Genomic DNA, 25,727 nt, shown 5'->3' with positions numbered 1-25,727 from the left:
AAGTTCAAAATATAAAATAGGCCGCACTTCTTTATCATTGATAAGTTAGGTGTTTCATGTTACCTGGCAAAGTCACAATTAAAGTGGATTTGGTATTGTTTGAATATTGATAGACTTCCTTCATCATCCTTATTCTGCAATGAAATTTTCCTTTCTTAACCCTTTGGATCCCATCAACTTTTGAAAAAATAGACCGTCACTTTACTTTATTAATATAATACTATAAAACACGATTTAGTTACACCAAATGTCAGGCTAAGTAAGTCTCTCAAAAGCTACAGCTATCAGCAATATCTGCTGTTTAATAAATCACCATTATCTATAAGTTACCATAATAAGATTTTTGTCCACTAACAAATTTAGAGTATTAGTGGCAAAATAGCTTAAAAACAAAGTGTATATTCATTAGATGAATACCCAAGTTGTGTCCTAAACAATATAACTATTGTTTGACGAAGCCTATTATAATTAAATTGTGAAAATTATGTAACGGTTAATAAAGATCTTGTATTGAAGAGACTGGATAATTAAATGTGAGATCCGTCATGTAATTAATTGATGGCTGATCGGCAATACACAAATTACAGTGTTCGCTGTACTTAGTGTTTCAAAAAGCATTAATATATTATAACCTAATTAACAAATTATTATACTTTTGTATATAATATTTTGCTTGCAGTTAGTACTGTCTATATTTATGCTCCATCACCAGCTGTTGATAAAATTAATGAATTATCGGACAAAAAGAGATTTAAGGAAAAAATTTAAAAATATTAAAGGACCAGAAGAGGAAATTAATTCTTTAGCTAATTTTAAAATAGTGGTTTTATTTTTATTCTAACTTACAAACATTGAACATAGTGTCAACAAATAAATATAAATATCTGCATGCTTTGATGCTATTTTGTAAGTACCACTTACATTGTTTCATTTTTCAGACATTGTATGAAACTTTCGTATTATGGCTTAACCAAAGGACTGGCAACAAAATTACCTCCATTGGCAGGCTTTTTTCCAGTTTTTGCAAGGGTATTTTATACAAAAATATAAAAAATACTTATTTTCATTTATCATATTTTTCATAAAAGTATGTATTTTTCTATGCATTTTTTACTATGTATAATTTTATAAGTATTTTTTTTGTTTTTTTTATTTGAAACTTTTTTATATATATATATATATATTTTTTTTTATTTGATACTTTTATTTATTTTTGTGTTAGGGGACCGTACCTACAGAAGTGTTATATTTGTACTAAACAAAACTTTTAAAATATAAAAATTATTTTTACATTTCTCTAGTTTCAAAAAATATATAGTTTGATGGACTTATTTCATAAATTTATATTGATAAACCTTGCAACAGAGCATTTTTTTGAAAATTGACATTACCCTGGTAACATATTATATTACAACAATAGTTTTTCCTTTCATGAAACAGTATTATATCACACCAAGAGTAAGCAATAGAATATACTTTATCAAAAACAAGTACAAGTACAAAATTATGTAGCATAACTCATCTTATTTATTAATCCGGAAAGCATACATTTTCTTACATGTCAAACTTTATATCTTCAAAGTTATCAACAATGTTCAAATTTTCTTCTCATTTTGAAAAAATAAAATTTTATTTACCCACTAAACACATTCTGTATTGTAAACACATGTCCCTAAACTTTATTTACACAAATGTTCAATGATAAACCTAGTTTTGGTTGGGGCACTGGTAGATTACTCCGTAGTATGCCGTCATCAGTATCTGGGTCAGACAATACTCCAATATTTTTCTCAAAACATTAGATTCCTGAGGTTAGTTTTGAGCAAACATGGTCTATGTGACAGTCCCAAGTTAACCCTTGATCAAGGTGTATTCCAAGGATTTTTGACGATCAAGGTAGTCTACTTGCTCACTTTCTTACAACTCTTATATCACTAGATCGGTCTAAATAGTTCCTATCCATTTTAAATAGGTACATGAAATGTTTCTAAAATACAAACTTGACACTATTAACCTAAGCCTACATAGATTACGAAACTTGGGTTATTTGAAACAAGACACTAATTATTTGTTTCACTATATAAAGTAAAAAAAGTAAAGTAAAGAATGTTTTATTTTACCAGGCGAAGTTAGGACTAAAAAGCCCTCTCTAACACAACCTGGGGACCAACGGCTTAAAGGTGACTTCCGAACCACCACCAATGGCCGGGCAGGTGGGCCGCTTGCAAGGACAGGATCGCTCAGCGGTCATCTATCAAAGCAGCGGCCACGCTCGACGTTGCTTGATCTGGTTATCTTCTGATAACCGACATACCCACTACACTGCGCCATTGGCTATATCACTCCCATGAAAGAGAAATACTTTTTAAGACATGTTTATACCACTTGACTAAATAATAACTTCAAATAATATAACATACTTGCATTAAGGAACAAACAAACTAACAAACCAATATGTAAACAGCACAGAAATTTCAAGAATGGAAATGGAATATGATATTCTTCTCTCCGACTTGTGTCAAAGATCGAAAAGTACCGAACTTCATACTAATCGATAGATTGATTTTTCCACTATCGAATGCTACCATTACCTTCGTCAAAAAGCATGATAGTTACTTTATAAAGTTTTATCGCAGCGATGTTTGATCGTCGCTGCAGCAACCAGTCACCAGTTGTCAAGAGTGATAGACCATTGCTGCAACGATCATCACCAGGACCTTGGTTAAAGTATTACAGAATTCGTTACTTCTCATCAATTTATATTACAATCATTCTTCAATATCTATGGAAACTCTTGTAGTCTAGTCTAAAACATCTAGAAATTTCAGGGAATTTCATGACAGGAAATGTGTAGCAACCCTGGTAGTTAAAATGTGTCAAGGGGGTTGAAAAATTTGCCACACTATTTAAACATTTTTAGATTACAAATACACAATTTATTACAATGTAAAATACAGCAGTTCTGAAAATATACAATAATTTAAAAACAATATATATATATAAAATTTTGTTCTCAACAGCAACTTACTTTTATTTGATCATTCATAATTTTTATCCTTTTTAATATCACATATCACAGCTCTAGTCATGAGGAATGTAACAGTACTGTATGCTTGTAAGCTTCTGGAAGTATAAACAGTCCCTCACTCATGAACTAAGTGTCCCACTTTCATGATCAGAGAAAAGCATTTTAGAATTGATATCTTGTTCCAATTTGTCACTCCAAAGAGAATTGGCTATAGATGGATTCTCCAAATCTAAAAAGGGTTGATCAACTAGCTTTTCCAAATCTAGAAATTTCTCTGCTGCCTCCTTGGTGATGGGTTTGACTGCCTCCGGTCGCTGATAGATGGCACTAATGTGTTGCCAAGAGTTGTAGGGTGAGGGCGAATGTCTAGGACTGCTAGATGCTTGTGACGAGCACACAGGACCAGGTTTCTCCTGAGACCAACTAGTTATCGTAGACAGAGACAGAAACGAGTTATTTTTTATTTCTATTGGAACATCCACACATTCTTCATATGTAGGAGAGTTCTTGGTACTTTCCTCCAACAATCTGAAAACAAAATATCAATATAAGATTTAAATTAAGTTTCATATGTAGGAGAGTTTTTGGTACTTTCCTCCAACAATCTGAAAACAAAATATCAATATAAGATTTAAATTAAGTTTCATATGTAGGAGAGTTCTTGGTACTTTCCTCCAACAATCTGAAAACAAAATATCAATATAAGATTTAAATTAAGTTGCAATTGATTGACAGTTACAAATTTATTAACTCTTAAACGATTAAATTTTGTTATAACATTTCACTTCGGAATAAACTTGTAGTGCAGGTTTGTTATCACCTTATAACCAAATCACTTTTATGATAAGTTTCCTTTAATACAAACACATATTTTGATTAAGTTGCCTCTCTGTTTTTACAAGTTTTAATTATTCATCAATGAAAAATGTCAGTTGAATTTTAAAATGTTTGACTTAAACCATACATGTCTTTGAATCTCAAACTCACGGGTGCAAAATATGTCTGATCACGTAAGCATTGATCAACAGGAAATTTTAGTCAACTCAGAGAAATCTGGGGTAGTTTTAAAGAAAGAAACTAAGATAATATAAAAATCATGACATTAAATACAAAAATAAAATTTAAAATTGAAAAAACAGATAGTTAGTAAAATAAACTAGCACTATGTGCCACATGAAGAAGAAGCAGATGGCTTGTGGACAACGTGTCTCATCCCATATCATTTATGTGCATGAATCAGTCCAATCTGCTGGCATCTCTTTTGTGTACAAGTTATTTAAATGAATATTTTTTTTTCTTCAAAATTACATGCAATACAATGCAATACAATATAATTCTTATACCATATGAATACAACATGCACACAATAGGGTAAAGCTGAGAAATAAAGATATAATCTCCCAGGCATGCCTGATTGGAGAATTTTACACACTTTCAATTAACTGAAAAAAAATATAGCAGCAACTCAAGCAAATACAATAAACATTCAATATATTATACAAGTTTACAATCACCAATTGAAATCATAATTACTTTCCGCTTAGCTAGAAATACTATAAATAATTTCAGATAATTTATAAGAGCCTATATATACAATTACACGAGTCAAAAAAATACAATTACAAAATTAATATAACTAAGGAGAGTAAGCATAAATAAATGTTTGTCTTTGCATAAATAAATACATTTTCCATAAAACTAGATGAGGAGGATAAACAAATAAAACTTTTATTACTTAACCATTTAAGTATCAAACTTATATTTACTTAAATGTTTTTTATTTATAATTATTGTAAGTTTTGTTTTATTTCATTAAGTATTTTGGAAAACAAATAAAACATGACACAATTTACAAAACAACTGCGTAATAAACTTATTATTACATATTATTGTTATAAAGTAATATGTTCATAAAATAAACTATAATATACATAAATGTGACTTTCTAATTTTCTAAAATATGAGTCTTGTTTCAATGCAGTTTACTCGTCAGTTGTACTTTATCATTTAAATTACTTTACTTATCATGGAAAAAGCATAGCTAAACACACTTAATGCGGCCGGCACCGATTGGGGCCAGTGAAACAGGGCGTGCAATATGGATGACCCCAATTGGGGCCGGTTGAAATGCAAAGTATAATGCCTCTACATTTTCCTCATCTGTTAATCCTCATTATACTTTTTGCTGCAGGGAATGGGTTAACTTCTAGTTTTAGTATTAGTATTAATAGTAATTCTAGATCGTCTAGTATTTTATGTAACTCTGAGCTACCTTAGTGTTTTTTCTTTTTTAAGATAATAATAAATAAATAAATTTTATTGAAAATTGTTTTAATCTCCAAATTTAATAGGTATGCCTAACTAACTATAATTGTTGCTGGCTACATTTACAGTTCATATTCTTATGTCTTCTGCACTTTTGTTCTTAATTTGGACTAATTTATTGATGGAATGATTAATACGTACTATTCCTACTTCTATTTAAAAGTCTTTGATTGATTTGATGGGGTACTGGGTAGCCCTAAGACAGGACGTTTTTATTTTTTGATCAGATTACCTGCTAAAAGGTGAAAACTTTTTGGGTCTGTTCAAACAAGGGGATCAAATGCAACAGTAGTAAAGTAAAGGGTCAAGAACTGTTTGTTCTCTTTGCCAAGAGGGCTTCCATCCAATGTGTTTCCCCAAACAGAGAAGCCTACTCTTATTGTAAATATGTTTGTACTCATTATATTACTCGTTGTTAGCTGATATTGATAGAAATGTTGCACAGCATACAGCTGACGGACAATGCAGCTGGTGACACGCTGCACGGCCTTGACGTTCTTTGTTGCTAGGTTATTATGTAGGCTAGTTGTATATAATTGATTGTTATGTTGTGAAATGGGCGATCCTCGTTCAAATTATATACATGAACTATTGAATGATGGAAATATTAGTTTTGATGATGAAAGTCACATATCAGCAAATAAAGTGCATGATGATATTTCTTTATCAGATTTGTTATCAGGTAGTCTAGATGATTATAAACCAGTGGAATGTGAGTTGGGTTGCGAAAACTGATAGTGACAGTGAAAACAATTTATCATTAACTGATATTCCTCTTGCCTAAAGAATTCATCAAACACAGAAATGGTTGCGTACTGCCATGTAAAAGCAGTACGAAGTAGTACATACTTTTAGTTACTTTAGTTGTAAAGAAGTAGTACATACGTTACATTTTTATAAAAAATAATTTTTTGTGTTGTAAATAAGTGTATATATGTTATAATCTTTTTGTTCACTACAATACTGTGTATATTTTGAACATGTACAGTATCTTACACGTGGCACATTATTTACAAAATGTTAAAGAGCACTTGCAGATAAGTTTTCCAGGCAGATGGATCGGTCGAGGTGGACTAATTAATTGGCCTCCTAGGTCACCTGATTTAAATCCCTTGGATTATTACCTTTGATGTCATTTAAAGCAACTGGTATAATATATTAACGGCAGAACCAGTTATTTCAAAAAAAGAATTATTGAACTGAATTTTAAATACTTATGAGCTACTTAAGAACGACCGAGAAGCTATCAGAAAAACTACATGTGGTTTCGTTAAATGCACTAGATTGTGCTTAAATTATCAAGGAAATCATTTTGAACGCCATTTATAAGGTATGGAAATTGGAATAAAAGATTAGCAAAGATCAGCAATCAAAATGTTTTGTTTTTACAAAGAACGTTCATATTGCATTTTTGGTCTAATTTTGTGTGTTTTGATTTATTTAAACATTAATTTTTTAAACTTTGTGTTTGTTTATGATTGGCCTATTAATAACACCATTCTCTTCAGAATTACATTATCTATAAGTTTTGGTTATAAAGTTAGTGTGTTTATTACCAATTTAATGAAGCTAATGTACTTCAAATCTAAACAAAGCATGTTTTTCGAGACTGAATTTTGCATATTTTGTCTGATATCTCAGAAATGGATGGTCTTACAGATCTGGGAAATATTGTATTCAAATTTTCAGTTCATTTTATATAAAATCCAATAAATTATACAACTATGTTTACGCCATAAAAACATCAATTTCGCTTTACTTCCCTCCTTCCTAGAAAATCAGGCAAAATCTTTCGCTAGCCGTAGCTTGTTAACAAAGCGTTTCCGGATATATGTTTATATGAGCTTTTTTCATTATTTTGATGAGAGGAAACCACCTGAGAAGTTTGCTAGGTTACTCGTGGGACACTCTGTATATGTGTATATACAGTCAAAATTGTAGGATGTGTAGATCCATAAAAAGTATTTTAATTTTTAAAACTCCATTTTGAGTTTTTCGATGACAACATAAAGAAACTTTGAATAATAAAATAAACAAAGAAATAGCACATTAAATTTAACTAAAACAATTAAAACATACTAAGTGATCAAAACACCTCTATGAAATATAATTCAGTTTATTTAGAAAAGCTATGCAAAAAGAAAATCGTAATTAATTGTATAAATTATAAATTAATTGAATACTTACTCATTCTTTTTTTGTTCCAAACCAGTTTTCTTATTCTCTTTAACTTTCAGCAAGACTTTCAGTTTTTCAATTTCTAAATCTTGTAGCCATAATCTTGACTGTAGAAGTTCTTTCTCTATGGTTATTTGTTTAACCTGAGACCCCAGTTTTTTAGTTGATTCTTTGAAATGTACTAGAGCCTGAAAAAAAATATAAATACAATATGCTAGAAGATAAAACAATTGCTAGAAGAAAATCAAAATACCTAAACAATTTTTATATAATATTACTTGGACTGAAGCCTTTCTCCATGGCTTTGATCTGACTTTTCATAGTTATCTACTACAGCTCTGTGCAAGAGAACAATACTCCACAGCCTAGCTATGGATCTACCAAATTCCTTCAAAAGCTTTTCTTGGTCAGTGGTTCTGTCATTTCATTTCCAGATCCTCATGATCTAACACCCAACAAAAGATTCTTTTAGAGCCTTCCTACATTTCAATATTGTGCTCAACACTTGCATAGTATTGAGCACCTTCGGGCTTATTCTGGATAACACCCTTCAATTCCTTTGACTTCTGCTTGGAATACCGTGGTTTGTTTTCTTGCGGGCATTGCCAATCTGATTCCTGATCCGTATACTCAAAAAATCTAAACTTCATATATGAAACAACAATGTAAAACTTCAGGTCACTTTTTGAGAGGTAGACATCCATTATCTGTCTCTACTATCTGAGAAGACACTGTATGATTTTGATCAAAGTAGTATTTCTTTATCATGCACTCAGATATGTTTATCATTTCAGCATCAGAAAATTCCTCTATTACTGCCATTTTTCGAGCAGGTAGGCTTTGCCATCTCTCTTCTCAAAAGCAAAGCTTTATTGCACTCAGTCTACTTTCATTTTCAGAGCGATACATCCTTATATGTTCCGCTATGCTCTAGGTATTCTGTAGGACAAGCATAAATATGCCCCTTTCAATGTTACAGTATTTTTCTGTAAAATAAAATTAATAGATCAATCGTGCTTGAGTTTACCTAAATAGTAGTTAAGTGGGGTTGTGGATAAATGTTTAATGCTATATTGCACTCTGTTCTAGTGACAGCAGAGTCATAATAAGAACATACAATATTGCTAATACAATCCTAGAACTATGAGTTAAAAACGTTTTAAAGCACCTTATATTTTAAGAAATATCATAAGTTAGACTACTTTCCCCCTTCACCAGCTAAGAGATTGAAATTATAAGTTGGAGAATTAGAGCTGCTGGCAAGGGAAGCTGTTGATATTCTTAAGTTATTTTAATACGTGCAATATCATATAGAGCCTAATGTTATAGATTATGAAAGTTGATTGACTTCTTATAGGACAAAAGAAAATTTCTTCTTCCCTGACATGTTTTGCTTTGTTAACAACAGGAAAACACTTGCTATAAACAGGGTTTGGTAACTTCCCTGTAGTAAAACCATTGTCCAGAAATTAATTGAATCATAATGTACCAAAGATTGGAATTGTTTATAAGACAGTCCACTGTCTATGGTTTAGAATATCTAATTTATAAACCAGAAGTAGACTAAAAACTTATTCTTCAGTTGCATTCAACTAGAATTTTCTTACCATATATATAAATATATGATTCTGGTAATTACCTAGATGACATGTTTGGAGACCATATGGTAAGCTCTAGCTACTGCAATTCATCTAGACAATGCATTTAAATAATATACAAATTTCAGTACTAGAATTTCTTCTTAAGGGCATTAAACAGACGACAGGATTATATAAATTGGATCATGTACAAGAGGTTGTATAATACATTTTCAATGTATTATATTATACAATGATCCTGATTTACATGAGTAGTAGTTACCTCATTTTCAGATGTTAGTAAACTGATTTTGTCCAATAGTTCTTGAATTGTTTCACTCTGCTGTTGATTTTTCATTTCAGTCTCTTGTACTTTCAAACGAAGTTCACCCAAGGTTACTTCGTACTCCTTTTCTTTAGATTTAGCAACAGCCAACAGTCGTCTACTTTCCGCCAGCTGCCTGAAACAAAACTACAATATAAATGGTGTCTGTGTAATGTGTAAATAATATTCATGTGGGCCAAAATAAAAATACATCTTAAAAAGTTTTTTATTCACTAGATCTGCCCTAAAATTTCTCATGCTAAATAAGTTTTGTTTCTAAAACAACTTAACTGAAAAATAACCACACCTCATTTCAATATTCTGTTTCAATACGCCGGCCTTATAAAAATTTTTTCAGCCCATCTTATTTTCTGTAATTTTAGGACTAATAATAAAGGCTACAAGGAAGGAATCTATTTGTTTCCTTTGACCTTTTTTATATACATACCAATACATAGAAAATAAAACAACCAACAAAAATGTAATCTTGAGAAATGTTGTAAAAATGAACCAGTTTTGAGTTGTTTAAAGTTTAAACTTTGAAATGGCCACCATTTTTAAACTGAATATTCAAAAGAGTTGATTTCTTTGAGGTAGATTTCATAAAAGTCTGCTTATTTGCAACCACCCTCATAGTGAAATTTCCAGTATAGTACCTTTTAACTTTTGTATAACGGCACAAGAACCCCAAACCCACCACACGAAAATGTCTATTGTATGTGCGAGGAGTTTTTTAAGCAAGACCATTTTGAAATTCCGTTACTGCAGCACTGCAGTCGGTAACCTGTTCTTGCACACTGTTGAGTCATCTGATTGGCAAGCAACAGGCGCTGTTATGGCAAAATTTGATTGTGTTTACTCCTATTTACGCATATTTAAAAATTCCTCTATCAATTGGGAATCTCATTTCACGGTGAAATATACACAGTTATTGGTTTTCTTAGTGCTAAAGATGTGAAAGCAGTTGAAATTCATAGTCAGACTTGTATAGTCAGAACATTAAAATGGCTGAAAAATTTTCCATCATGGGAAACATCACGACCTTCAGCAATCACTAAAAAGTCAACGATCAGTTAAAAATTAGACATTTGTTTCTTCTGTTCTAAACACGGGTCCTCCTCCCAAAAATATTTTGTAAATTATTATAAATTATTTTCTTATAAAATTCCAAGAAGTACTTGATCTGCCTCGTATATCTTGCATATGAATCATCACCATTTGCAGAATTTTTCATTTTCTTTTTTCAATTCATCACTGGTGATTTTGGTGCAGAAAATGAACATGAATGATAAAATGAAAATGAACAGGAGCTTCATTATTTCTTGGTTATCAGAGCAGTTTCTATAATTTTCAAAAAAATGTTCTCTATGATGGTTTAATACTAAGCATTTAAACCAATTGGAAAATGTGTATTTACTACAGGTCAATGCTCGTCTACACGAGGAAATGAAACTAAAGATCTCATCACGATATTTGGCTGGAAAAAAAATGTGATAATACTCCATATAGCTTTCATCTAACACCCACTGATTACAACGTAGTTTTTGCAACTAAAGTAACAACTGGAAGGTCAGCGTTGCAATAAGGAAATAGTGTCAAAATGATTGTGTTGCAGTTGCTTTTTAAATCAGGTGGCAATCTTCAATGACAACAATATAAAAAAAAGTTTGATTTTCAATATGATTAATGGCCTAAATTATTGATGATAGTGTTTAGAAATATAGATATAAAAGTGTGGGCTTTCCTATAAAAATAAATTGTTAAAGTAGTTTTACTAGTTTTACATATATAACACATACTTATACATAGTATGTGGAAATACTGTCTCTGTACACATTTTTATGTAAGGGTATACAAATTTATGGCAGTTATAGTTTCTATAAGCCCACATTCCATTGCATAAATATATGGGCTTATAATGAACACTTACAAAAACAACTTCCATGATTTTGTACAGATTTAGACCAAACCTTGTACAGAGTCATACATTTTCACATACTAAGCTTGGATGAGCTCATTAGCCAGTCCCAACCAATACAAAATTTAAAGAACAAAACACATTTTGATCATTTATATTCTTGATCTACGTTAATGATTGCTGTAGCGTTTTTAAAGCTACATTGGTTGATTATTTTATTAAAACTTAAATTAAATGAAAATGTTGGAAAAGAAATATTGGGATTTAATTTTAATCAGATTGTCAAAAGTTAGGATAAATACGAGTATGTAATCCTTTGGCAAGTTAGTGCCTGGTAACTTTAACACGTTCGCTGCGGGCCACTGTCCGGACAGTCCCGTGACCCTCGCCAAAACTGCGAGGCACTGTCCGGACAGTGCCGATACGCACAATGCATTGCTATATTCGTTTCGCTTGTCACGTAATGCGATCTTGCGGGAATTGTCAGGAAACTTTTCAAGCTTGTTCTAGATGAAGTATACTTACTTTCTGATATGTCAGTTTCGTCCCTGGAAATGCGGGCCTACTGTCCCGACAGTGCCAGCGAAACAGCTGAAATTTCACATGTTTATTGCTATTATGAACCAGTAGGAAAACAATAAAACACGTGTCCCTAATTTCTTTTCCCTTGTGTTATTGTTTTCGTGAGTAGACGTATTAGCAGCTAGGCTTGTTTACAAATTGGGTAGGTTATTACTACTAAATTAAAAGTAAGGTAATCTTTTACCGGTATTGCGATTTTATCTATATGTGTGGTATCAATATTTTTTCTTGTACACAGTATACACATATTTTGCTTTTTTGTATACAGTATGTATTGTTTCCTTAGTAAATTCATTCAAACAATACTTTTATTTGTTTTACTGTGCGGAACAGCACGCGGCGGCGATCTGCATCACGGCTCTGTGGGTGTTTTAACGCTATGTGCGGGACTACTGTCCGGACAGTAGCGTTGTCTAGCAACGGAACCTGATGCATATCAAAGTCGATTGAAGTATTCTTGCTACTTTTGGACATCACACAAACACATTTGGTAAGTTATAGTTAAATTTTATATAGCCCGTCATATGTTAACATAAATGATGCCATGCCAAAAATGCGGGCCACTGTCCGGACCAGTCCTGATGATTACGAACGCATCATAAGAACGTAATATAATCGAATATCATTATTTTATAGCGCATCAAACCAAAATAACGCCAATTCAACGAAAATCGCAAGTTCGAATTTTGCCGCATATCGACAACAAACATCATTGGCCGCTCTTGCCGCAGCGAACGTGTTAATTTATCAGGAAGGCGGTTCACTGCCTTGTATTGATGAAGAACTTGTCTTGTGTACTGCAGAGGGCTATTGTTTCTCAAGTTGGATACCGGCTGGGCTAATGAGAGAGGATGTCCATCAGAAGGGGGGGTGGAAAGGGAACTATAAAAACCTTTTTAAAATATTTATCGTGAGTTAGTTAATGACAGTGCGAGCCGTGTTTCCTAAATTTCTTTCCACAAGGGATTTTGAGGTAAGCACCAAATTTATTGTACGTTATATTGAAATAGTCTTTCAGATCTAATATTAAATTAATTTTGTTGTCTTTTTTGTAGGAAAAATTAAATTTATAGAAACTTCAGAGCAATCTGCATAACTGATTCTTGATGAAAAAATAAAGCACAATAGAATCAAACAATGTTACATTTGGTTCAAACTTGCAAGAAAAGTGAATTAAAATTGAACTTTGTTAATAACTTTGATTGAATTTTGGAAATTTAGTAATTTATTAATATTTAATTTGAAACTGTTTTATTGTGAATTTTTATTGGAAATTAATTGGATTTTAATAATTGTTTGAGAGAGTTGTATCTGAATTGCAAAGACTTGAAAGTTAAGGTACAAACTAGTGTAAAGAGAAGTTTAAAATCTTTTATTTTTGAATTTTGATTGAACTTAGTCAAAAGTGAACATTTTTATTTTAGTTATTTCCAAGTGTTATTTGATTTTTATTTGAAAACTTTATTATTTTCTTTCAGAAGAGAGCTCTGATTTTTAGTTTTGATGTATTTTTACTGAACTTTTTATTTCTTGCCAAAGGACCTTTTTTAATATTACTAAATGGTTTGTCAATTTTGTGTGGAAAACAGAGTGATGAAATTCTGAAGCATAGAACTATTTAAATTTGCCATTTTTAAATAAATCCATTATTTTTATTTAGAACTGTGATTTTTATTTTAGACAAACCAGACATATATTTAATAGTTAAAGATTTAGTAATAAATTTTTACTGAATATTCACTCGGAGCTAACTAATCAAAAAATATTTTATATCGTCTTGGATGACTGATTGATAATAATATTAATTCATAATATTGTGGAATATTAATATCTCTAATCCAAGTCCGTTTATACTTGCCTAACCTTCTTTCGTCATCAGCAATATAAATTCTATTTGTAGATGACACCAGCATTTTTATTAACACCAGAACTTAATGTAAAAGACACCATGAGTAAGTTTTTTTTTTAAAGCGGTTAAATAAAAATAAGTAACAGTAAATTCTGAAAAAAATTGTTACTATTTACTTAAGAAAAACTGTATATTTCTATTTTTTTACGTTGCATATGAATAGTAAATCAACAAATCTTTGAGTGTTCACAAAATCTTTGAGTGTTCACAGAGACTACATGTTTTTCATGGTCACAATACATTTAAAATTTAATACCCAAATTTAGTAAAACAATTTATTTAATTATACAGTTACAAGATTTAGTAAATATTTGTATTATGGCATTATGGATAGCCCAAAAAATTATTGTAATTCTAATGCCAGTCTGGCACATTTAGCCTTACCATACAAGAAAATAAAGTGGAAAATATGCAATAGAGAACATAGAATTTTAATAAAGAGTGTTTGACATACAGGTCACACCACAATACACAACCAATAGAATACAGCAAAAAGATCAAAGCTTCAGCTGAAAATATTGAAAATAATCATGTTTTATATTATGTTTGCCCTATTCCTTATATATTTTGTGTTGCGTATTTTTAAAACTTTTTGATGAAGTCATACATCACCATACTACAGAGCTCCAATAATGAAGCAATAGCAAGCTTTTGTTACATGTCATATTAAGACGTACTAAAAGTAAATTGGATTGTTGATGGTAGGATATAAAAAAACTGAATTTTGTAGATGACCAACCTTTTAGGAACAAATTAAAATCTTTCTTCTAAATAAGTGTTTAATGTGTGCCTATATCTATAAATTTCTTGTGTGCGTGTGTATGTCACTGAACTCCTCCGAAACAGCTGGACCGATTTTAATGAAATTTGATGTGTTTTTCAGGTGGATTCGAGAATGGTTTAGATTTACAATTCGGTCCCATTTTAAATTCTTTATTTAGTCAAATTTTTATTTTCTAAACTGTTGTTAATTTTGGAGTGTTTTATATTGGATCCGACAGACTGCGCTACGGCACATAACACAAAGTGAACTGATACTTAACACTTTCAGCTGAAGTTCATTAGAGGCAGAAAAATTTGTTTACATAAAATATTTTATTATTGTAACTGCTTGATCAGTAGTGTAAAGAACAGTGTTTTGGGATCCTGAAGTCGTAAAGTGAAACAGTTTTTTACTCAGGAGATCAAGAGTTTGGAATAGCTTTGAGTGATTATCGATTATCTCAGGACTGTTTATTATGTCATAGAAAAAGAATACATGGATATATTGTCTGGTTTTTTAACAGGAAAATTGTGTGCGAAGCTGTAGGCAAATGCTAATATATATTCATTAAATTTGTAAATTGGATATAGACAAATTTTTATGTCATGATTAATGAACAGAAAATACTTACTTTGGTGTCTCAACCCAGATCTCTCACTTTGCTGGGTGAGAATGCTATTTATTAAACTTTTTGATCCATTATCAAGTTCTTACCTTTTTCATCTATTATACTTTATATTTGGATGTCTCTGTCCCCAATATTCACTAAATTTTTAAATATGACAATAACCAAATATAACATAAATAAAGCTGGTATGGTGCACAGTAGGCCTACCATGTTAATGTTTGTCTATAGCTGCGAAAAAGCCACCTTATAAAACTATAATGCTTTTCGACAAAAGTAATGGTAGCATTCTATAGCGGATAAATCAATGTATCGATTAGTTTGAAGTTCAGTACTTTTTCGATATTTTGATACAAGTCGGAGAGAAGAAGAATGTCATGATTTCATTTTCATTCTTGTCATTTCTTTGCTGTTGTTTACATAATGGTTAGTTTTTGTTTACATTTCTTGTTAGTATGTCATATTATTTGAAGTTAATATTTAGCCAAGTGGTATAAACCTGTTTTGAAAAGTATTTCTCTTTCAAGGGAGCGATTGTAGTGAAACAAATAATTAGAGTTTTGTTTCAAAATTACCCAAGTTTCGTAATCTATTTATGCCTAGGTTAGGAGTGTCAAGTTTGTATTTTAGCAAGTTTTATTAATGTTATATGTTGAGTTTTACCAACATTATATGGATATTAAATGGACAGGAACTATTTAGATCGATCAATCTAGTGATATAAGTGAGTTGTTATAAAGTGAACCAGTAGACCATGGCAGTGGTGGTGAATCTGATTAAGTTTAGGTAAGATTCTCAGTCCCCCAACTGAAAATATGTTTATAATTGTACATTTTTGTAAATACATTTTTATAACAGTTAGGGATGTGTTTACAATACAAAATATGTTAAGTGGATAAATCAAATTTTATTTTTTCTACATGAGAAGAAAATTTGAACATTGCTTCTACCTTTGAAGATATAAAGTTTGATGTGTAAGAAAATTGATATCATATCATCTTTCCAGAACCATAAATATGATGAGTTATGCTACATAATTTTGTACTGATAAAGTTATTGATAAATTATATGTTATTGCTAACTCTTTATGTTATACAGTACTGTTTCATATAAGGAAAAACCATTGTGATATAGTTTGTTACCAGGATAATGTCAATTTTCATAAAATATTCACTAAAAAAAAAAATAGAATAAAAATATTATAAAAGTAAAGATTTAAAAAATAAATCCATCAAACTATATATTTTCTGAAACTAGAGAAATGTATAAATAATTTTATATTTTGGAATTTTGATTTAGTACAATAATATACTACTTCTGTAGGTGAGGTCTCACCCCTAAAAACTTATCAGATCATCTTAGCAAGAAACGTTTTAATAGTAGAGTTTAGTCTCCTATACTGGCTTGGATAGTACTCGAAGAGAGAGCAAGGCTCTCAATCTTCAACTGTGTACGCTGTACGACAGTGACAGATGAAATCTGCAGTTTATCTGTGTCTGAAGAGACAAAACTACTTCAATAGGTGGATTATCTACTATTGAAACGAAAGTACTTTCTTCAACTTCAACGGCCAGCAGTATTACCAATCATTAACATACAATATTGGTATTGTACACCAATCGATCGAGAAACTTTTTAGCTAATCAGTGGTTTGTTTTTATAAATAATAATAAATAACCTCGTAAAATTAAAATATCTTAAAAAGTTTTCTTGTCTCAATTAATAGTAAGATAATTTTTATAAAAATCACTGGCTTAAGCTATTATAATTCTATTTGCATGAATAGAAAGAAGATGAATTTTACTTTGCAGTGTTGGTGTTGGTTTGTTATTGAAACATAACATCTAGCCACAGAAACTAATCAAAGCATTGCAAATGTTTTACTGCATAGCAGTAATATTTGTATGCAAAAAATACCTTTCTTCATTTTAATTCATTATTTACAGAAATCTCAATGTGTAAAATGTCGTGGAACCTCTTTTTCGATTAGTACCGAAATAATGTACTTTCCATTTTGAAAGCTGACAATATTGTGAAAAAACAACATTATAAACAAGTCACGTGCTAATGTGACATATCAAGGGTTAATAAGGAATTAAGGCTTCAAGCATTTACCATAGGTATTAAGTTTAAACTACATAGAAAATGAAAACCCATCAAAATTTGTAATTTACATAAACTGGATGTAACTTCTTTAACTTCACATAATAAATATTATTTCAAGTAAAATAATTGACTGTAAAATTTATTTGGCTTACAATGTGAGCTGCTCTTTTTCTCGTAGGTGATTATCACAGCTTTCTCTTTGCTTAATGCACAAACTTTGCAAGAAAAGACAACTTTCTCCGTAATGGTCTTTAAGCTGTGTACATTCTGATGGACTAATCTTTTCCTGCAACAACATTAAACATATTTAAAATAGTGAAATGTTTTTTTTGTTTTCCAGTATTATGTTCTGTAGGAAAACTATTTTCTTTTAATAAGAATATGAGAATATAGATTATGAGAAAATTAGAAACCTTCCTAAAAACAATATTTTTTAAAGCAATTCTAAAGACTGTTCTCTAATTTTTTATATGCTAGTTACTTTTATAATGCAGATTACAATGTGATCTAACAAGACTCATTGTGATACATGTATAGGTCCTGTTAGAAATGTATCCAACCGGATATAAGGATGGATATTGGATCCTTCTGAGACCACCACGAATTCGTTGCACATGTGTTTGTGCCACAATTTCACTGTAACTGAATTTGTTATTTTTACTTCAAACTGACACCATCAAATTAAATATATCTATATTCATGAAATGTTAAAACATTGAATAGCGTCAATACTATTAAACTTATAACTAACCAATTCAGTTCTAGACTATAAACAAAGAACAATGATAATATAGGTCTCCAGTTAAAGCAGTTGACAAATATTAGCAGGCAGAACTGACTCTGTGCTGATCAGATGAGCGGGCAGCACATGCTCACTGTAACATTTGTTCCTTGCACAACCAGTGCCCATTTCACGTTTAGGTAATCTATCTATACTCTCTAGTTTCATTGTAATCTGATGCATTGATTTTTGTCTGCACTGAATTTACAAAACTTAATTCTTTGTAAATTTAATTAACTGATTCACCAGATAAGACAGATGAGAAATTTTGCCAGTTATCTCACTGTATCAAATCCAATGCAACATCATCAATGTAGAAATTAAGTTTCATCCAAAATTTCAAGTCTGTAAATCAATTGGTTCTCGACATATCACCCTGAGAGATAGATTTCGCTGCTAATGCTCAACCAAATCCCATGGAAGGACAAGCACCATTATCAAACTAAATCTTGTCTCTAGTAAGGATCTGTTCAATAAGTATTGGGACTAGTTCGTTGTATCCTCAACGGAGTAGTGGAGGGGAGCCTAACCAGTCAGTCTCGGTAGAGGGGTCCCTACCACACACATGCACTTTTATTCGTCGTCTGCGGGCATGCATTGAGGCAGGGGGAGGATTTTTGTGACGTGTGATTTTTTAATTGTGTCATTGCATCAGCATAGAGTGCACCGTCAAGCAATGCTATGCTGTGAAGTTTTGCTTTAAACTCGGGAAATCCATGTCCGAGATCCTTGAACTCATTAAACAGGCTTATGGAGATGATGCCTTAAGCGCACATGAGGTTTTGAATGGCACAAAATGTTTAAGGAAGTTCAGGAACTCGTTGAAGATGATCACCACATCAGATGCCCGATGACTGCTCGAACCAATGCTCAAGTGACCAAAGTGAAAACAGTTTTGGACTCTGGCAGGTGTTTAACCATTGCCCTTATTAGTGAGGAGACCGGCTTTTCAGTCGGAACCATGCACACTATTGTAACAGAGGATCTAGCGATGAGGAAAGTGTGCGAAACTGGTGCCAGAAGTCTTGAGCGAAGACTAACTGTCGCGGATGGAAATTTTGCAAGAAATTTTGGACTGCGTCTAAGAAGATGAAGATTTTTCTTGACAGCTTGGCTGTCAAAACTAAAAATAAAAACCATGCTGATTGTTTTTTTGATTGATGTATTGATGTGGCATTGTTCACAAGGAGTTCGTGCCTACTGCAACGATCACAAATGCTGCATTTTACGTGAAAGTACTAACACACCTTCGAAATCACGTAACACGTGTGAGACCAGCCATTGCGACGAATTGGAAACTTTTACATGACAATGCGCCGTGCCATAATGGGATTGTTGTGTGGCAGCTGCTGGCGAAATTCAGCATGGCAATGTTACTTCATCCTCCGAAAACCTAGACCTAGCTCCTCCAGACTTTTTCTTGTTTCCCTAAATGAAAAGGGAGCTTAAAGGACATCGGTTTGACTCCATCAAGGCGGTTCAAGAGGCGAAGATAAAGGTACAACAGTATTCCGGAAACTAAGTGTATCGATGCAGGAGGAATGTATTTAGAATATTATTAAGTAATTGTAATAACACCTGCAATACATTTTTATGTTTAGAACCAGTCCCAATACTTATTGAATAGACCCTGTATAAGTAAAGTTTAAAGAATTTTCAAATCCATAGCTCATTTGTTCTTGATATAGACATTTTGCTAATCTCCTGAATGATAAGCTTCGCACTCAACCAACAAGAAAGTGTCTTGACTGTAAATGTGATTCATCCTAAATATAGCATTAGTATAAAAAAAGTTGTAAAAGATTTAAATCTCTTTTTAACCCGCATTCACATTAATGTTGTTTTTTTTACTATCATGACAATTTTAAGTAAAAAAATGTGTGGATGTGGATATTTTTAAAATAATTTTATAAGAACATTCTTCTTTAATATAAGGCTTGGTTCAAATCTTTAAATGTTATTTTTTCAATTTCATATTTGTAAGCAGTTTCAAAATTGTTGTAAGTACCAGTAACATAAAAAGTAATACTTTGTCAAAAAGCTAAGCTATCAGCCAAGTTAATTCAAATAAAATAATTATAATTTTATTTAAAGTTATGATTCAATTGAATCCACATGAACTGTAATCATAATACAATGTTTATAAAATATATAGTTTTATTAGAAGAATGTAACCTAAGTTTTTCATAAATTTCAATTAGGTTTATAGATATAAATTACAATTATAGTTTAGGTGATTGGTATTTAATAGGTATTTAATCGATGTACTTTCTGTAAAGTTAATAAAAAGCCACAAATACATATTAATGCAAAAAATCTGGTAAAAAATTTAAGTTAATATAAAATTAAGTTACCATTCTTATTAAAACAGCTATACCAATTTACAGAGCCAAACACCATAAAATGTTTGGATTTCCTACATTAACACAAAGTGTACAGTATTAACCTAAAATATAAAACATCCCAATCAACAGCTAATATTAATATAATACCAATGTAACTGTTATTAAACATCTGATTTGTTTTATTACAGCTATGAAAAATTAGGCTTTTAACTTAAATGCACTTTAACCCTCCAAGCGGCCATTATATTTTGTGAAATGCATAACCGTTTTGTGGTCTCTCCTTGTAAAATTTATAATAAATCTAAATAGTAACTTAAATATAAATATAAAATAAACCACTTTTCTGCAAAGAACTGGGTTTTCAGACTGTGTAAGTATGAAGTTAGAAAAACAGCTTTCTCATTTTTGAAATAAAAAAGTTAAAATAATAAATAAAAGTAAAAACAAAATTTGCACAAAGTATGCACATGTATTTAAAATATTACACATCTTCAAAATTCAGAATAGCCAAATGTAGGAAATTTTATTCTTAAGGCAGGAATACAATGCTAAACAGTTTATATTAATAAAATTGTTTATAAATATTTATATGAAAAAGAGCAAATTTTTCCTAGTTGTGATAGCAAATAACACATTGATATAACAATGTTCTTACTTTTTGTATTATACTAAATATAGCGGCAATTCAATATGTAGAATAGCCTGCTTATAGCAAAATTTGCCATGAAAAGGAGATATACATTGTTGTAAGATTTCTTAAGTAATTCATAATATTTACATATATAGTGTGAGTTAAAAGTATGGATACACTCTGTTTAGTTTTTGATGGACAAAGATGGAGGGATGGAACTCGGGACACCTTTCTAGGAAATAGAAGTGAACTTTTTAGTCACTGTTACAACTTTGCCCATTTCCCCAAAATGGGATTTTGGAGGGCGGCTCAAAATTGTTGAAAGATCTTGATAAAAGAAAAGAAAAAGTGGAAAGTATAAGCTTTCTATCTCAACCCAGTACAAAATGGCAGCACATTGAAAGTAATTAAGTTACAAGTATGGATGGATCCTGCACAACCTTCAATGGACAAAGATAGAAATGAAACTCGGAACGCCACTCTGGGAAACAAACATGAACCATTTCCCAAAATTGGCTTATTTGGGGAGGGGGCAGTTTAAAATTTTTAAATGTGAAGTTACAGTATCACTTGTAATTACAATTATGTTAAGCAATAAAACGGCTAACACTGACTTATCAACCTGTTTTTTTTTTTTTAATTAGATGTTCAAACAACTAATCCAGGACAGTTTGACAACGTCTAAGCTTATTGTAGAAACTTAAAAAGGCATGCTTTATGGATTCATGTGGGATTTTTTTGAATTTCCGCTACTATTCTGTCCCTAAGGTCATTAATGCACTGGGGTTTCATTTTTGATGACGACATTTGGTGAAAATCCGAGTCATCAAAAATATTGACAATGGACGCTTGGAGGGTTAACTCATACTTTTTTTGTAAGGTTAGTACTTCCACTGGATGTTCAATGCAATTCATTTCAGCAATATTACTTATCTCACCTTTAATTCATGACTGTTACTAGACTTAGAAGCAACAGGTGAAGATATTCCTCGAGTCTCGTGGACAATTTTGTCCTGCATTTTTAATGGGTAAGTTTGATTCTCAGCAGATATTTTCAAGAGAGCATTTTCCATTTCAATAATAATTTGTTGCAAATTTTTATTTTCTGCTGAAACATAACAGAACATAAATATGTATACCTTTCGGTATGTAAAAACCTATGAATTATAAAATCAAGCTGGAAAATATAAAGATAAGACCTTCTACCAATTACAGGACATACATTTAGTTACAGCTTAAACATAGCACTATATTACATAGTCTAAGACATCTATAAAAATATGTACTTTTCTGGCTATCAAATCCAGGCCTGTAGTTTTTTAGGCCATGTAAGGTTTTAAATGCAGTAGGTTTTAAATGCAGTATTATTTTACATACTCAATCTCAATGTATTTTATACGTACTTGTTCAGACTAACAAGTACGTATATATTGTGCAACATAATCCTAAAATGATTTTTAGTTTATTTTGTTATACTCCAGTTAGATGTGCCATACAGTAGGTTAAGTAAATGTCAAAATAGCTTTTATACTGTAAGTCGGAAATTATTTACCAAGTTGCACAATGAAAGTAAGCTCTTAAGATTTCAAACTATTTCAGTTTAGATGTTACAATTAATTGTGAAGAAATTAGGATTTTTCCGGACATTTGGCATCGTTCAGTGAAACAAAAACCAGTACCACAGAAAACATCAGGGAGCAAGCCAAACTGATTTTTTTGTTTCACTGAACAATGGAAAATGTTCAGAAAAATCCTGTTTCCTTCACAATCCTTCCATCGAAAGTTTTCATAACTTTATGTAAATGTTTCAATTTTTTAGTCAAACTACTGTACTGTGATGCATCTCATCGATCTCTTTGTTGACCACCATTGACGTTGTCAATTGCATGTATGTATTTGTTTACGGACAATAAAAGTTTCTGATTTTGATTCTGAAAATTTTAATTATTATAAAAAGAAAGTAACCAAACAACTGGTGAATATTAAGGCCTAGTGAAGAAACATACAAGATAAAGATGAGCTCTCAAGCTGTTATAATTCAAAAAAACATTACCAAACTATACAAGAGCTGCAGCAGGTGAGATCTCTCGCTTTTAATAACTGAAAGTAAAATGAATTTATCGTTAAAATAAAATAATATAAACAAAAAGTACACTTTAAACCAAGTATTTATCTAAACCAAGACTTGAAAACACAAAAGACGGATAGGGTATGATAAGCGGACCCGGTTTTTTATATTGAAATTGGCAAGCAATATTACTGTACTTAATCATATCCGTCGATATAACCAATCGTTACTGATTAATTATTTTTATTTTGAACAATTAACTTAATAATCTATATCAACAGCTGTAAACACTTTCAAATAATACACGTAATCCTATTATTTGATATATATATATATATATATATATAAATACGATTACGTGTATATAACAATATTATTATTATTATACATAGGCCTACACGTAATAATATATAATTACGTATGTATAATTATAAACAATACAATAATTTTTACAAACAATATGAATTTGACTCATAATTATTTATGAGTTTTCCTGTTTGATCTTTCTCGTTCTGGTTCATTTATTATTTATAATAATTTATCATTTTTAATTATTTATGAGTTTTCCTATATTCCTATCATATTTTAATTTAAAACATATGATTGTTATTTAGGACTATAGATACTTTTATTTTGATAGTCTAGGATTCTAGATGCGAATATTAGGTACCGATGATTATATTCTTCGATATAAAAAACCGGGTCCACTTATCGTACCCTCCAAAAGACTAGGCCTATTTAAACAATAAAATGAGATAGAAATACTTTAACCAAACAGAGAAATTCAATGCAATATGACTTTTGGGTAACTTCCAAGAAAAAGTTAACCTCCTTGACTCTTTAGTTTAACAAAAAATTACTTTAGTGATTAGAAGCAATTTAGTTTAAAATGTGACCAAGTTACAGCTCTGAGAAGTCTGCTAGCAATTCCATGTAATATCAAAAAGTCTCCAAACTAGTCATCTCTGTTAATGGTAAGGAATAAAAAAGGTAGGCCTATTATCCAGATTTTTATTTACTTTTTCCTTGTATCCTAACATTAAAAGTTATCTAACAAATGTCTGACATCCTGAAATTCTTTTACTAATTTAATAGGTTGACATGTTTAGACCAGCCTCTGAAATCTCAAATAAAAATCGCATTTTGTAAAACATTAACATTAATCAGACACACACAATTGACAGAAGAATCATACAATATCTGCAGCATATATTTCATCAACGAAACTACTAAATTTCATTCCCTCCCACACCTTAAGTAATTGAGAAATAAAAATAAATCATTTGAAAAATGAAATAGAATAAAAATATTCATTATTCTGCATTATAATACTTTATCACACTTTCATTGGTTCAGTATAATAAAAAAGTCAGAAAATTACAAGCTTTTACTTACATTTTCTTTAACAATTTTTCTCGAAGTGGTTTGATAAGAAATAACAAGCTTTTACTTACGTTTTTTTACCAATTTTTTCTCGAAGTTGTTTGATAAGAAAGTCAAGTGTTTTAACTGGATCCGAATCAATAAACGGGTCAAAAGATGCTTGACATGTTTCAATAGAATTACTGCTACTGTCCTTATATAAGTGATTCAATTTTTCATGACTTGGTTCAAGTGTCCTTGTTGAGATACTTGCAGAAACTTTACTGGCCTTCTTTGGTGAATTTTGACAAGATTCAGAAGAATTAATGTAATCAACATCATTTTTGTGAAGTTTATCTTTGTATTTTTCACTCTCAGCCAAAATTTTACACTGACCTCGAAGTATCTCATCCCAAGTTTTATTCCTGTTTTGTTCATCCCTATGTTCTAATTTTATGGGGGGGGGGGGTGGGGGGGGGGGGGGGTGGGGGGGGGGGGGGGTGGGGGGGGGGGGGGGTGGGGGGGGGGGGGGGTGGGGGGGGGGGGGGGTGGGGGGATCTAAAAATTCCCCTGTTTATTTTGATCTGTGATGGGTGACTAGGAGACTAGCAGAAAAAAACTGAGAAATAAATAACGCTATGTAGCTTACTGTTTTACCGCTAGATTGTGTGAGTATGATGATTGGACTTACATTGAGATGTGTAGTTTTCTCGAAAGCATAACATGCGCCGAGAATTGTGTTACCAGTGCAAAGATTGCGATGTACGTTTGTGGTGTAGCTCCTTGCTTCAGGATTTCCCATACCAATAAAAACTACTAAAACTAGCATTTAAAAACTAGTGTGTGTAAAATAATGTGTATAATGTGAGAAAAAGTGTATTGGAAATTCATAAAAATATTAATGAAATAAATGCATTTAAAAGAAAACCATTAATATATAAAAAGGTAATAAGATGAAGTTTATACAAGCTTAATTTTTAATATTTCGCTATAAATTAATTATTTTATTAATCTTATGGATAATGCAATTTCTTTCAAAATTAATACAGAATGAAAACAAACATTTCCAACAATTCCAGATTATATTGTTTAATGGAGCAGAGAAATTCAGATGTGAGCCTATCAGTAAGGCAAAGCTGAATAAACATACAATAATGGCTTTTGAAGATAAATACTCCATGGACTACGATCGGTGTTCTCATCG

At 31.2% G+C, this 25,727-nt stretch overlaps 1 protein-coding gene across 3 annotated transcripts; it reads right to left on the bottom strand.

Moving 5' to 3' along the window:
* Nucleotides 1-2,905: 2,905 nt before the first annotated feature.
* Nucleotides 2,906-24,973, bottom strand: LOC124360726. 3 transcript variants are annotated; one of them, XM_046814574.1, is made up of 6 exons: nt 24,616-24,973; nt 22,032-22,201; nt 17,489-17,622; nt 9,392-9,569; nt 7,541-7,719; nt 2,906-3,556 (listed from the first exon to the last, which is right to left on the bottom strand). In XM_046814574.1, the coding sequence occupies exons 2-6, from the start codon at nt 22,164-22,166 to the stop codon at nt 3,148-3,150; spliced, it is 1,035 nt and encodes a 344-aa protein (XP_046670530.1). In that variant the 5' UTR covers nt 22,167-22,201; nt 24,616-24,973; the 3' UTR covers nt 2,906-3,147. The 3 variants fall into 3 exon arrangements, with proteins under 3 accessions (XP_046670530.1, XP_046670531.1, XP_046670532.1); XM_046814575.1 differs by having other exon boundaries at nt 22,032-22,198; XM_046814576.1 differs by lacking the exons at nt 22,032-22,201; nt 24,616-24,973 and adding an exon at nt 20,472-20,607.
* Between the last annotated feature and the right edge of the window lie 754 nt (nt 24,974-25,727).

This window comes from Homalodisca vitripennis, chromosome 4 (assembly GCF_021130785.1).
Source record: "Homalodisca vitripennis isolate AUS2020 chromosome 4, UT_GWSS_2.1, whole genome shotgun sequence".
Lineage (NCBI taxonomy): Eukaryota > Metazoa > Arthropoda > Insecta > Hemiptera > Cicadellidae > Homalodisca > Homalodisca vitripennis.
Note: the sequence above shows the minus strand (reverse complement) of the source record. Positions and strands in the feature narration are given on the sequence as shown.